The sequence below is a fragment of the Benincasa hispida genome, chromosome 9 (genome assembly GCF_009727055.1).
Source record: "Benincasa hispida cultivar B227 chromosome 9, ASM972705v1, whole genome shotgun sequence".
Lineage (NCBI taxonomy): Eukaryota > Viridiplantae > Streptophyta > Magnoliopsida > Cucurbitales > Cucurbitaceae > Benincasa > Benincasa hispida.
Window position 1 is genome coordinate 49,232,205 of NC_052357.1, and position 12,373 is coordinate 49,244,577.

General features: G+C 37.5%; 1 protein-coding gene across 2 annotated transcripts in view; it reads right to left on the reverse strand.

Annotated features, from left to right (window-relative positions):
- The window catches only part of LOC120085566, a 14,519-nt gene extending 10,533 nt beyond the window's left edge, over positions 1-3,986 (reverse strand). Inside the window, exons 1-2 of one of the 2 annotated variants that reach the window (XM_039041608.1) lie at positions 3,790-3,986; positions 3,295-3,578 (exon numbers count right to left, since the gene is read on the reverse strand). In XM_039041608.1, coding sequence (XP_038897536.1) covers positions 3,295-3,578; positions 3,790-3,860 — 355 coding nt within the window. In that variant the 5' untranslated portion in view covers positions 3,861-3,986. The remainder of the gene's footprint in view (positions 1-3,294; positions 3,579-3,789) is intronic. The other variant, XM_039041607.1, reaches the window with a different exon arrangement.
- Between the last annotated feature and the right edge of the window lie 8,387 nt (positions 3,987-12,373).

The following is a 12,373-nucleotide window of genomic DNA, read 5'->3' on the forward strand; positions in this document are numbered from 1 at the left end:
TCGTGTAGCTTGCGCGTTTCCCAGGCGAGGCGCCACTATTGCACCTTGCGCCTAGGCACGCGCCTTTCAAAACTAAGCCTTATCATGCCCACTTTCACCCTTTGCCATTCCTATATGCTGAAATTCTATAAAAAAATTCATGATCCTCTTCTTCCCACATTTTACTAATCGCCTTCAGAGATACTTCGGATTTCATTAATGTTGGATCACCCCTCAGAGTCACCTGTTTATCTCCCACCGCAAAAGACATCTTCAAGGATGGCCAATGAACTCCCATGAAAACCGTTGTGAACAACCACTGCATCCCTAGGATCAAGTCCATTCGACCCAAATCGATGGCAAGGAAATCGGCTTTGACCACTAAATCTGGTAGCTCTACTAACACTACTTTGCACACTCCTTTTCCTCTAACTTCCGTACTATTACCCACGACTACAACAAAACAAGAGGTTCCAACGATCGACAATTGTAATTCCTTGACAATTTTCTAATGTATAAAATTGTGAGTTGCTCCTCAGTCGATCAACACAACCACTTCTCTGCCTTTAACACTCCCTTTCAGCTTCATCAAGCCCCTGTTCGAGAAACCCAAAATCGATCTCAAAGACACCTCCACCTTCTCATCGATTTCAAACATATTCACCTCTGGTTTCTCCTCCTCCTCTTATCCGACTTCTCATCGTAATTCGCGATGAACAACATCAATTCCCTTTCCTCCCAAATCTTGCATCGGTGTCCATGGGAGTATGTCATTGCAACAGAAACATAGACCCTTGTTCGACCAGTCACGATACTCATTATCCGAAAATTGCTTCACCACCACCCAGTGTTTTGAAATGCATGGCCGAGTGTGCGCCTAGGCGCAAGGCGCAATGGTGGCACCTCGCCTGGGAAAGGCGAGGTGCACGACGGAAGGCACGCGCCTTCCGACACCTTCCACAAAGCGCTGAGGCACACCTATCAATTTTTTTTAATAAATACATATTAAATACTCATTTAGTTAAACGCAAATAAGATTGCGTTTGAATATATATATATATATATAATTTTAAAATAAGATTGCGTTTTAATATAACATATATATATTTATAATTTTTTAAACCTAATTTGGCATCATAATGATATGTACGAACGACAACTACATGTCAACAAAACAAATCTTATTGTACGGCAGCCTTGTTGCTTCTTCTTCACGGTTCCATCTCCAAGAAGTCAATAAGTCTTTTCTTCTTCTTCTTCCCCTTTCTCTTCTTCTTTCTTCACAAAATCTTCTTTCTTCCTTGATTCTTTATTTTTTTTAATGACAATGACTAATATTTAAATCTTATCAATCTTTTTTTTTTTTTTTGTTATATTCTTCTTTAAGTCACATTTCTATCCATCTATGTTTTGGTTGTGTAAATAAACATGTATATAGTATATCTATATTTTTTTATATATAGTGCGCCTCACGAAAAAAGCCCGCACCTTTTTGTGTCCCTGGCGCCTAGGCTCCAAAGGGCCATTGCGCTTTAGTGCGCCTTGGGCATTTTAAAACACTGCTTCTGATGACCACAATATTGTGGGTAAAGAAAGGTGCCAGGGTCAAAGAGGACTGGGATGGTAGAGAAGAAAAAACGGTGGTAGTTGGTTATTCAATGCTTCTACCATCTTTTCTTTGTTCTCTTTCTTCTCTTTCTTCTCTTTGGTATTCACTTCAGTCGTTTTAAAGAGGGCTCCCTTGTAGGTGGGTTGTTGGCCAACGTTAATGTGGTTGGTAGAGTCAAAGCTATAAAAAGTGGTGAGATCTAAGAATTGCTTCCAACCTTTGCGCTGTTCACCAGAAGATATAATGATGTGATTTTTCCCTCCATTGTAGTCTAGTTTCACCTCTCTTACTCGTGATTTTTTTCTATCCAGAAGACTTGATCATCAACTCTGATTTCCTTGAAGAATTTTTGGTTCAATGGTGCAATAAGGAGAGCTTTGATGATCTCTGTGATCCATCGAAGAGTGCTCCGTGGACAGAAATGGAGAAAGATTTGTCTTTTGTTTTCTCTATTATGTAGACTTTGGTGCCTCGTGATGATGGGTCGATATCAATAAGGAAAATTTTCTTTTCAATGGAAATCTTTCGGGTAGGCTGCGGGAGGGTTATGTTGAAATGTTTGTTGATGGCTAAACAGGAGGAGCGTGGCAGCAAACGTCGTCATGAAGGTCATAGGTAGGGTTTGGGAGTGGGGAGGGTGGGAGAGAGAGGGGAGGAAGAGAGCATCTCGATTCTTAGTTGGATATAAGTGAAAACTTGAAAATATTATTTAGTTAGGGGAGGAAATACATAGGGAGACAGATAGATTCTCCGGTGTTGTACTTTTTGAGTTATTAATTGACTTGATCTTTGAGTGAGACAAGAGGCAAAAGAGAAGGATAGGGAACTCTTTAAATATCGCTTGGCTTGTACCTTCTGATGCATAAATAAACTAGTTTCTATCATAAAGCTGAAAGCTCATTGAGTTGTTTCAATTGATTCAGTAACATAAGCAAATAACCATAAGAGGAATACAGGTATCAAATGAATCTAAACTCTAGGGAGAGATTGTTAGGATCCTCCTAACAAGAATACTCAAGAACACAAAGAGCAAACAAAAACACTAGAAGATAAAATTTATATTGTAATATCAAAGAAGAAACTACAATATATCCTAACCTTTCGAGAAGGCTAGACTCTCCCACATTCCCAAAAAGGAAGTCACTACCAAAATTTTCACACTTTTCCTCTCAACCCACTCCCACTATTTATAACTAAATGTCCTAACAATCTTACTATCTAATTACTAATATACCCCTTCTAATAACCATACAAATATTCTACTAATAATCCTACTATTTCCATGACTAGGGGTCTTACAAATATCTACAAGGACACTACTAAACCTACCTTTCCCCTCTTAGAAGCTTCAATATGCCGTTCAAAACTCTCTTGGATGCAAAACTCTATATTTATCCTCTTTACTATCCCCCAAAATACTACTTCCTCATTCCACATCTTACACACAAGTTTCTTCAGGAAACTCATAACCTTGCCAACCCCTGTCTGGATGTTCAGTCTACCGAAGTTTGGAAAACAATAGGAATTAAGCACAACTCAACCACATATTTCGAGTGCAGAACGAGTACGGCCGTAAATGAATGATTTTAAAACTACATAGTGTGGTAAAGTACGAACATTACAGATTTTGATCAATTCAACTTCGTCATTCATCATGAAGAGTAAACACATATAACAATTTCAATGAATAAAAACATTCCATATACCTAGCATACTTCCACCAGCTGAGTAGTTTTCCTTCTCATACTGATTTTCATCATGCAATTTATCATTAACGTTACTTCTCCGTACTGCATCCCTATGTTTAACCTCAATCCTCCGAGCATTAACATCCAACCCACTACTGAAATCGTTTTCATTCACAATTTCCGGTGCCGAATGTGTTCTTGATTTCTTATCATTTAAAGACCTTTTTGGAATGTACCTAACAGGACCTGATGAGCTATACACTCTGGCTTTCAAGCAAGTAAAAACGCCGCTTTTCTTCACCCTGGAGACAATAGCTCTAGCATAAAAATTAACACAAGACATCATATGGAATGAGAAAACGAGAATCAATCTCTGGTCAATTAAATCGCATATAAACCATAATTACGAAAGAATTTGTTCGAAACCCTCTCTCTAGCTCTCTACGTTCATTAAATCCTATGACACCAAACAAGCGGAGGAAATAAAGAAGTGAGGTTAGGGAAATTAATCACCAGGATATTGAAAGAACTCTATGTTGAAGCTGAATTGAGGCTCGGACGCTGAATCCCGCCATGTCTGTCATTAGTCGACGAAATTCGCAAAAATCATTGCCGGAGATTTAAACCCTAGAAATGCAATCTTCTATTGAACTTGAAAATTCTTCAACTGACTGCCATGGCCGTTCATTGGGTGAAATAAATTCTCACATAACAGGAATTTACACAGATGACCCAAAAATTGAGCCTAAAATACCAAATGACCTTCTACTGGCGTCATGAATAGATAAAGTTACAATTTTGCCCTTTGTTTTTCTCTTTCATTTTTCTCCGATGCAATTTCCTTTTTCTTCTCCGGCGAATTTCCACCTTTCTGTTCGACGATCGAGCATGGTCTCTGTTCCATGGTTCCAATGACCGTCGTCTGTTCCATTCTTTAGCGAGATCAGGCCAAAATCGACGACCCTCCTTTGATCTGGTCAAAATCGATGACTCTCCTCTATTCCATATCTAGATCTGCCCAAAATCGACGATCCGTCCTCCATTCCATTACTCAGCGAGAGTGAGAGCGAGAGCTAGAGAGAGAGGGAGACAAGGGAAGAAGGCAACCCATTTTGCAAATCTCTTCGATGGAAATTCGAAAATTGTTCAATGGATGTTCACAAATGGATTTGTCACCGAAGCAAAAGCAAGATGGGTTTTTCCACGTGCACAAGTTTATTTTGGTAATTTCACCCGAACCTGACGTCAACAAATAGTCATTTGACATTTCTTTTCAAAATTTAAGTGGTATTTTGGGCTCACTTTTTGGGTTATCGGTCATTCCCCTCAAATCAGCTTAACTTTAAGGAAAATTGTACAAAATGACCTAAAAAGCAAAAACTCTTCTATGACTAAACTCTTAAACTTGTCTGTTATTGATCTTTTTCACATGTGAAATACTACTTTTACTCATGATTTAACATCTCTCTCCTCTTAAGACGAGTGCGCATTTTACTTGTATTAACAAGGGATCGTTCATATTCTACTCACTCTTTCTCAATCACGATCGTTTTCTCTCAGTTTTCTCTCATCATCTTTGATCATTCTCTGAGCGTTTTGACACCTTTTCGTTTTTCGTTTCTATACCTTTTCCACCGTTCTTGTAATCTGAAAGATATATTACTGATAACCTGTAGAAATACAAGTCATTATAGCTTTTTATTTAGAAATCAAATAAATTTAGTGGAAAATACATTAACTTAAGATGAAAATCATGTAAATAGATAAATTTTGTGTTCAAGCACTTACAGAACTTAATATCCTAAAAATTATAAATTATAAATCTAACATCTTTGAACGCAGTCAAAAGAAGCGAAAATTAACAAAGGAACTAAAGCTGCAGTCGTTGGATGCATAAGAAGATCAACTCAACATAATCTTGCATGCAAAGAAGAATCATGCATTGAAAAGAAAAATGAAGGAATGAAAACGACAAACACATGGGTAGTGGCACGTCTAATCAAAGTGCATTAAGTAGCTTATTTGATATAGTAGCGGATGAACCAATGAATCTGTGATGCGAAGAATTGGCAAAGCATGGCATAGAATTAAGAAAAAAGGTGTCAGATCATTAGAAAGAAGTTGAAGAACCTTCCTCTTGACGACTATTTATAGCCTAAAGATCACACATTAAAAGGGAGACTTTTTCTAGAACCAGGTGAGATCACCACTTGGGAACAAATGGTTGAAAAATTCATGAAGAAATATTTCTTGCCTACAGAGATCGCAAAATGGAGGAGAGATATTGCAAATTTCGATCAAAAGGACATAGGAACCCTTAGTCATGCGTGGGCGAGATTCAAAAGGCTTGTCAAGAATTGGTCGCACAATGGCCTGCCTGATTGTGTACAAATGGAAATTTTTTATGACGAACTAAACAAAGCCTCACAATTAACAATAGATGTTATTGCGGCAAGAGGGTTGTTATATAAAACATACACTAAGGCAAAAAGCTATTCTAGATAGAATATCAAGAAATCATGAAGACTGGAAGGACAACAGCTATGGGACAAGATCTACAAAAAAAAAAAAAAAAAAAGGACCAATTTTGGAATGGTAAAGGTTGATGTTCTCAACGCATTACAAACACAAATGGCCGCTATGACTAACTTGTTGCAAACAATGGCGTTGAGTCAAGTTAATGCAGGCGGCAATAATCAAGTCAATGAAATGAGTCAGGCTATTGATATGGGATGCGTTGGATGTGGTGAGCCACATGCGTTTGACATACGCCCGCACAATCCCTAGTCTATATGCTTCATTTAGAACAATCCATATTCAAATACTTATAACCTAGGATGGAGAAACCATCCCACCTCTCTTGGGATGGGAATCAATAGCAACAAACTGAGAAGCTAGGGGGTTAGCATGCAAACAGAGGTGCACCACTAGGCTTCCACCAAGGTCATCAAGGACAGCAAATACAAAGTCGATCACAGCAAGCATCTAGTTCCTCCTCCCATTGGAGCCCTATTGAAAGAATATATGCAAAAGAAAAATGATTTGTTGGAAAGTCAAGCAACATCTATAAAAAAAAAAAAAAAAATATTGGAACTCCAAATGGGGAATATAGTCGGAGAATTGAAAACTAGGTTGTGAGGAACATTGCCTAGTAACACAAAAGTACCAAGGTGAAACTGAGAAGTGGAATGCCTTTAAAAAATGATAGACCAGAGAAAAGTAATCAAACAACTCAAAAATTAGATGAACAGACCACAATGACCAATGATTCGAGCATAAGAACAAGGAAGAGGGACAAGAAGTAATGTAAGATGTTGAACTCGGATGCTCATCTACAAGCACTACAACTTCGGTCATAACACATGATGTGCATCCATAATCTCCCTTCCTACAGAGACTAAGGAAAAAGAATGATGAGAGCCAGTTTTAACGTTTTGTCGATGTACTCAAACAGCTCTACATTAACATTTCACTAGTAGAAGCCCTAGAGCAAATGTCGCTTTACGTTAAAAGTTTTAAAAGATATCTTATCCAAGAAAAGGAAACTCAGAGAATTCAAAACTTTTGTGTGAATGCAAGAAAGTAGTACATTCTTCAAGAGCCACATTTTGAAAAAGATGAAAGATCCAAGTGGTTTCACGATACCATGCTCAATAGGGACATTGATATAGGTCGTGCACTATGCAATCATGGAGCAAGCAATGGAAGAGGCTCGTGTCGAGCAGTCCTCTGCAGTGACGTTGATAATGATTCAGGGACACTCTTTTCCCTTGCTTATTTCTTTGTTTTTTTATTTTATTTTAATTGCTTTTGTAAGTTTGGATGCTTTGACTTGGATATTTGACTAAACTTGACAAAATTCTTGCTATCTGTTGGAATGGTGATTGAAAAATGAAAGATGCATTGAATGTATGTTCCGTTGATTGATTTTATTACTCTCGTTCAATGCATGGAAAATACTATAAGGGTCTTTCTGACCGTTAGTGAAATTCGAGAGCACTCAAGCTTGTGCCGTCTAAGTAGACGTCTCATCAAGTCTTCATTAAATGCACCATCATAGCTCGTGATGTCAGCCTCCCTATCTACATGCCCACTTCCCTCTCTTTAAACTCTAACCAATCTCCTTCTTCCCCTTTCATTTTTCCCTTCAAATTCAACCTCTTCCATCTCCGATTTTCTCTCAACTTTCGGAGACTATCGAGCTTCAAATTTCCTCTCGATACCTTTACTACCTTACCTTCTAGCGATAATGGCTCACCTAGGAAACACTCAAAACACTTCAGCTACTCAAGTTGGTGAGATCCGTGCATCGTCTCCCAATCCTTCATCAACAGCCCCTTCGTATTCTCAACCTCAGCCGCACTGGAACCATCTGTCGATTCCATTGTTACGGCCTCGTCTCCCTTCAAGCTCATCACAGAACCCCCAACAGATTTTCTCACTCACTTACCAAGCTCGTCGTCCGTTGGCCATCCCCACCATCACTCCAATCACCCTTCCCCCAGTTAAACTTTCCCTTCGATCACCTCTTCTCACCAGTTTTGGGCCAAACAGCTCCAGACTCGACCTTGCGTTCCTCGAACCTTTGATTGTGATCTTCTAACTATCTAAGCCCACATTATCCAGATCCTCTTCACCGCTTGAGGCTAAGGATAAAGTTGGCACTCAAGACCAACCAACAACTGCACTAGTCACCGCAGAACTACGCGAGAAGAAGGTCCATCCCAACAACCTTGAGTTGGAAGATGCGATGCACCCACTGGCATCTAATGCAAGTGACTTGGTTGTCGAAAGTGACGTGGCGAGAAGGGATGAGAGGGATGTCTTTAGGGACATCCTTGAAAGTATTGAACAAAGAGAAAGGTTGATTGACGAGGGAGTTGTGAACCAACCAACAAGGGGGAGTGCTGAGAAGAAGGAGGAAGAAAAGGAATGAAGGAATAAGGAAGTATGTCCACCGCAAGGATATATCCCTATGGCGAGTTGCCTTAAAAAGCTTGCGTCTAGCAAACCCATTTCTATCAGCTCTAATGAGAGGCCAGTTAAAAAATTATTTGAAGCGTTCGAGAAGAATAAGAAAATGGAAAAGAAGAAGGCTGAAATGGGCGAAGATTACTCGGTCGTTAGGCCTTTAAAGAGGAGGATTCTTGAAGAAGAAAAAAATGGAGAAAGGTTAGCCACATCTAAGGCCAACTTTATTAACTTGGAAGATGAAAAAGAAAAGGAAAATGAAGAAGTTATGCCCTTAAAAAGAAAATCTAAGAGAATATTAGTGATGAACCTTCTGGTGAGCACGCAGAAGGAGTTAAGCACAACGTAACTAATCAAGAGGTTATCCTCCCCGCATCCTTTATGGAGCGGTTAACAACCTAGTGGACTGATAAGAAAGAAAACGTAAAGCAAAAACGTATTGGAAGTTGAAGTGTCAAGTATAGAACAACAAATAGTTGAAGAGGAAGAATATGAGCCAAGCTTCAATCTTTCACCACCACATGAAAAATAATGAGTAAGGACTCAACCTTCTCCTCCTGAAGATTTGCATTCAAAAACCCCTCATCCTACTGAAGACTTAAGACAAAAGACTCCTTCTCCTGTTGAGTTTTAGAAAGAAAAGACTTCTCCTCAAGAGTCAATGCATCCAGTCACTCTCCCATTTCCTATCTTTGTTAATGACTCAACAAGCCAAGGCACAAGCACTTCACACAATGTGCCTAGGCCAAGTATTGGTGAGACAAAAAGGTGCTCGTCGTATGCTAATGAAGAGCTTTGGCATAAACTTCCTTAAGAAGCCTGAGCTGAATATGTTCATATGGACATGGACGACCTCTAAAAATATTTGACTGATTGAGTCATGCATCCTATATTGGAGTCAATGGATAGGTTGTCCAGTCAGCAAGATATACTTATGCACTAGCAAAATGAGTTGAGAGAATTTTCTCCACGCCAAGCTCGGTAGCAAGATGAACAATTCTCTTGCACTGATAAATCACATTCATGAAGTCTTTGTTCAGCGCATTCCTACTCATATCATTCCTCTATCCCTTCAACAACCCCTTCAATTTTCAGATGAAGAAAATCATCTCCCTACACGCAACAATGATGACAACACTAGGGAAGCACAAATTTGTGGATGTTAGTTTTTTATGTTTCGTTTGGTTAAGTGTTTTGTAAATCTTTGATCGCATTGTAATTATTTGTTTGTAATGAATGGATTCTCAAGTTAATACATTTTCTTCTCCAATTTCCCTCGTGTTTATCCTTTGTACTTATTTATTAATGTTTCTCCTTATTTTGATACGTTATAACCTCAATGATAATACTTGTGCTGACCAATCTTTAGATTCATTAAGATAGGAATTAGTACAAAGTTTTGGGATCTTTTTCTTCAAAAACAAATCTTGAATTTATCATGCACGCAATATTTACCTTAAATCTTTTTTACAAAATTTTTCTAACGTAATCTCATAACTCGATTTCAATAATGAAGATCTTGTTGCCTTCAAAATTTAGGGATGGGAAAGGTTTTAGCTTATGCGTTCAAACTCATAAAAATCTCCTTATTATGTGTGTGCATGCGTGTGTAAAGAACTCCGCTATCAACGCATAGCACAAGTTCTGTGATGCATGAGAGTTTATTTCATCAAAAATATTAAATTGAAAAATAAATCAAGTAAAGCAAAACGTGTAATTGGGATACCAATATAAAAAGAAACATTTACAAAGATAATATTCAAAACAAAACCATAAATTGTTTCGTTTGATGACAAGTGCAAATCTCAAAACAATTAAATATAAAAAAAAAATGAATTGTGTGAAAGCATTTTCTAATGTCCCGTATGGCTCTATCACGAGTCTCACTTTTCTTTATAACGACCGTTTAAAGTTAAAACTAACTATATCATTATTAAGTAACCTAGGATAACTCGATCTTAATCCTGAGCTAGCTATGAACTCCTATTTGTTCGGGATTATTCTTTGATCTACATGGGTGAGAGTAGTCCAAAATCACGGCTCAATAAGTCTTCCATTTTGGGAAAAGACCGGATGAATAACTAGACATAGCCCTACAAAATGTAATTCACTCCTACCCGATTTAGGATTAGCAGATAGGTTGTTCTCTTAAGTACTGATTCCAAGTCTTGAACAATCGGGACCCCACCTTCTCATGATAGAGAAAAGACTTGATTCATAGGTATTATGAATAAAAAATTGTTCATTAGAGGGTCAGTAGGAACTTAAGGAGCGAGATGTATTCACAGGGGTAAAACGGTGATCTTGACCCAATTGTGATTACGAACAACTTGTGAAGGATCGACTTACTGATCATGGTTATATCAAGTAGACATAATATATCTACAGTGAGGGGAGTTCAACCATGGGCTTTAGTGAAGTGACCCATTAGTTAACGAATGGGGATAATTTGCTATAATGAGTTTAGCCAATTAATCTTGGATCGTTGGAGCTTATGATCTGTAGGTACGCGACATCCCCCTACTAGCCCGTAAATGGATTAGCTTTATAGTAGCATGATAAATTAATTAGGAACGTTCAAATTAGAATTAAATGAAATAGGAGAATTTATATTTAAATATGATTTAAATATATGAAGATGGATTTGTGTAAAATTAATTTAATATTTGATATTAAATTAATTAAAATTAATTGAATTATTTAAATAATTATATATTAATTTTATTATGAAATTTAATTTTAAAAAATTAATAATATTTTCAATTTCTAAAACCAAATTAATTTTTGAATCATTTGATGAAAAATAGGAAAATTTACACAAGATGAAAAAATGATTTTTTCCATTATCATCTTCAACTAGCTCACATAAAACCCATTTACATTTGCTTCAATAATTCCAAGCATGAGCTGCATCTCATGCAACCATCTTCTTTGTATGATAACATATAATAAATAAAGAAGATTGGAGTGGAATTGAGGCATGCATTCAAAGAGTTTTTACAGAAAAATTCGGGTTGAAGAATTGTTCTTCAAGTGGGTTGTAGCAGTGAGCTTCTCTCCAAATTTCCTTTTGTTCAAGTTGTTCTTGAGTCCCACAACTCATTTTAAAGCTCCAAGAGGATAATGGAGAAGATCTTGAGGTGGTTCACAACAAGTTTCAAAGAAGATAATAGCTGAGAATCAAGATCTTGAAGAGTTCTACAAAAGTATGACTTCAAACGCTCTTACGTTAGATGAACATGTTTTAGTTACTGTCAAAATTAATGAATTAAAGTGCTTATTGATCCTTGTTACTTTATCTACATTTGATATACTCTTACAATTGGTAGCAGAGTATGATATAAGCATTCAATTAAGTTTAATTTTGGTGTGGTGGGTGTTTTTCATGAGTTATATGAAACTGGTGCAGTGATATGGTTTTCTAAGTTTTGGTATTTTATTTCTCTTTTATTTATTGATTAAATTTGTAATGGCTCTTGATTCATGAGCTTATATGTGTTCTCAAAAGTCTATAATTTATTTGGAGTCATTAGAGTTGAAATTAAGATGTAATTGAAGAAACAAGTGAAGAAGGCCGAGTTGCAGATACCAGTTTTTCAGCCTCTGCTCAAATATCGTCGTTGAGGTTTAAATGTTAGACGATCATCTAGCTACACATGCTAAACGACGTGAAGAAAAGCTAGACGTTCGTGTAGCTATGGGCACTAGTCGTTGAAGTGTTGTGCACTAGACGATTGTCTAGCTACGAGAGCTAAACGATGTGAAGAGTTGTTATACGATAGCACTCCACAATCGTGTAGCTTTGCACGGTAGCTAAACGATGTGAAGAGGTGTTATGCGATAGCACTACACGATCTGTAGCTTTATGCGCATGCTAAACGATCAAGAAGAGGTGCTATCGATGGCGTTAAGCGATCGTGTAGTTTTGAATGATGCTAGACGATGGCGATATACGATATTTGGAAGACGATGGCGATCGTGTAGCTCTACCCGGCACTAGACGATGGCGATACGTGATAGTTGGAAGTGTTGGATTTTATGTCCTAAAACTCGTAGTTTGTAAATTAATAAATATATTCTGTTTTGTTTTTCGATAAATTTGTTATTGAAATTGTAATCTTGAATC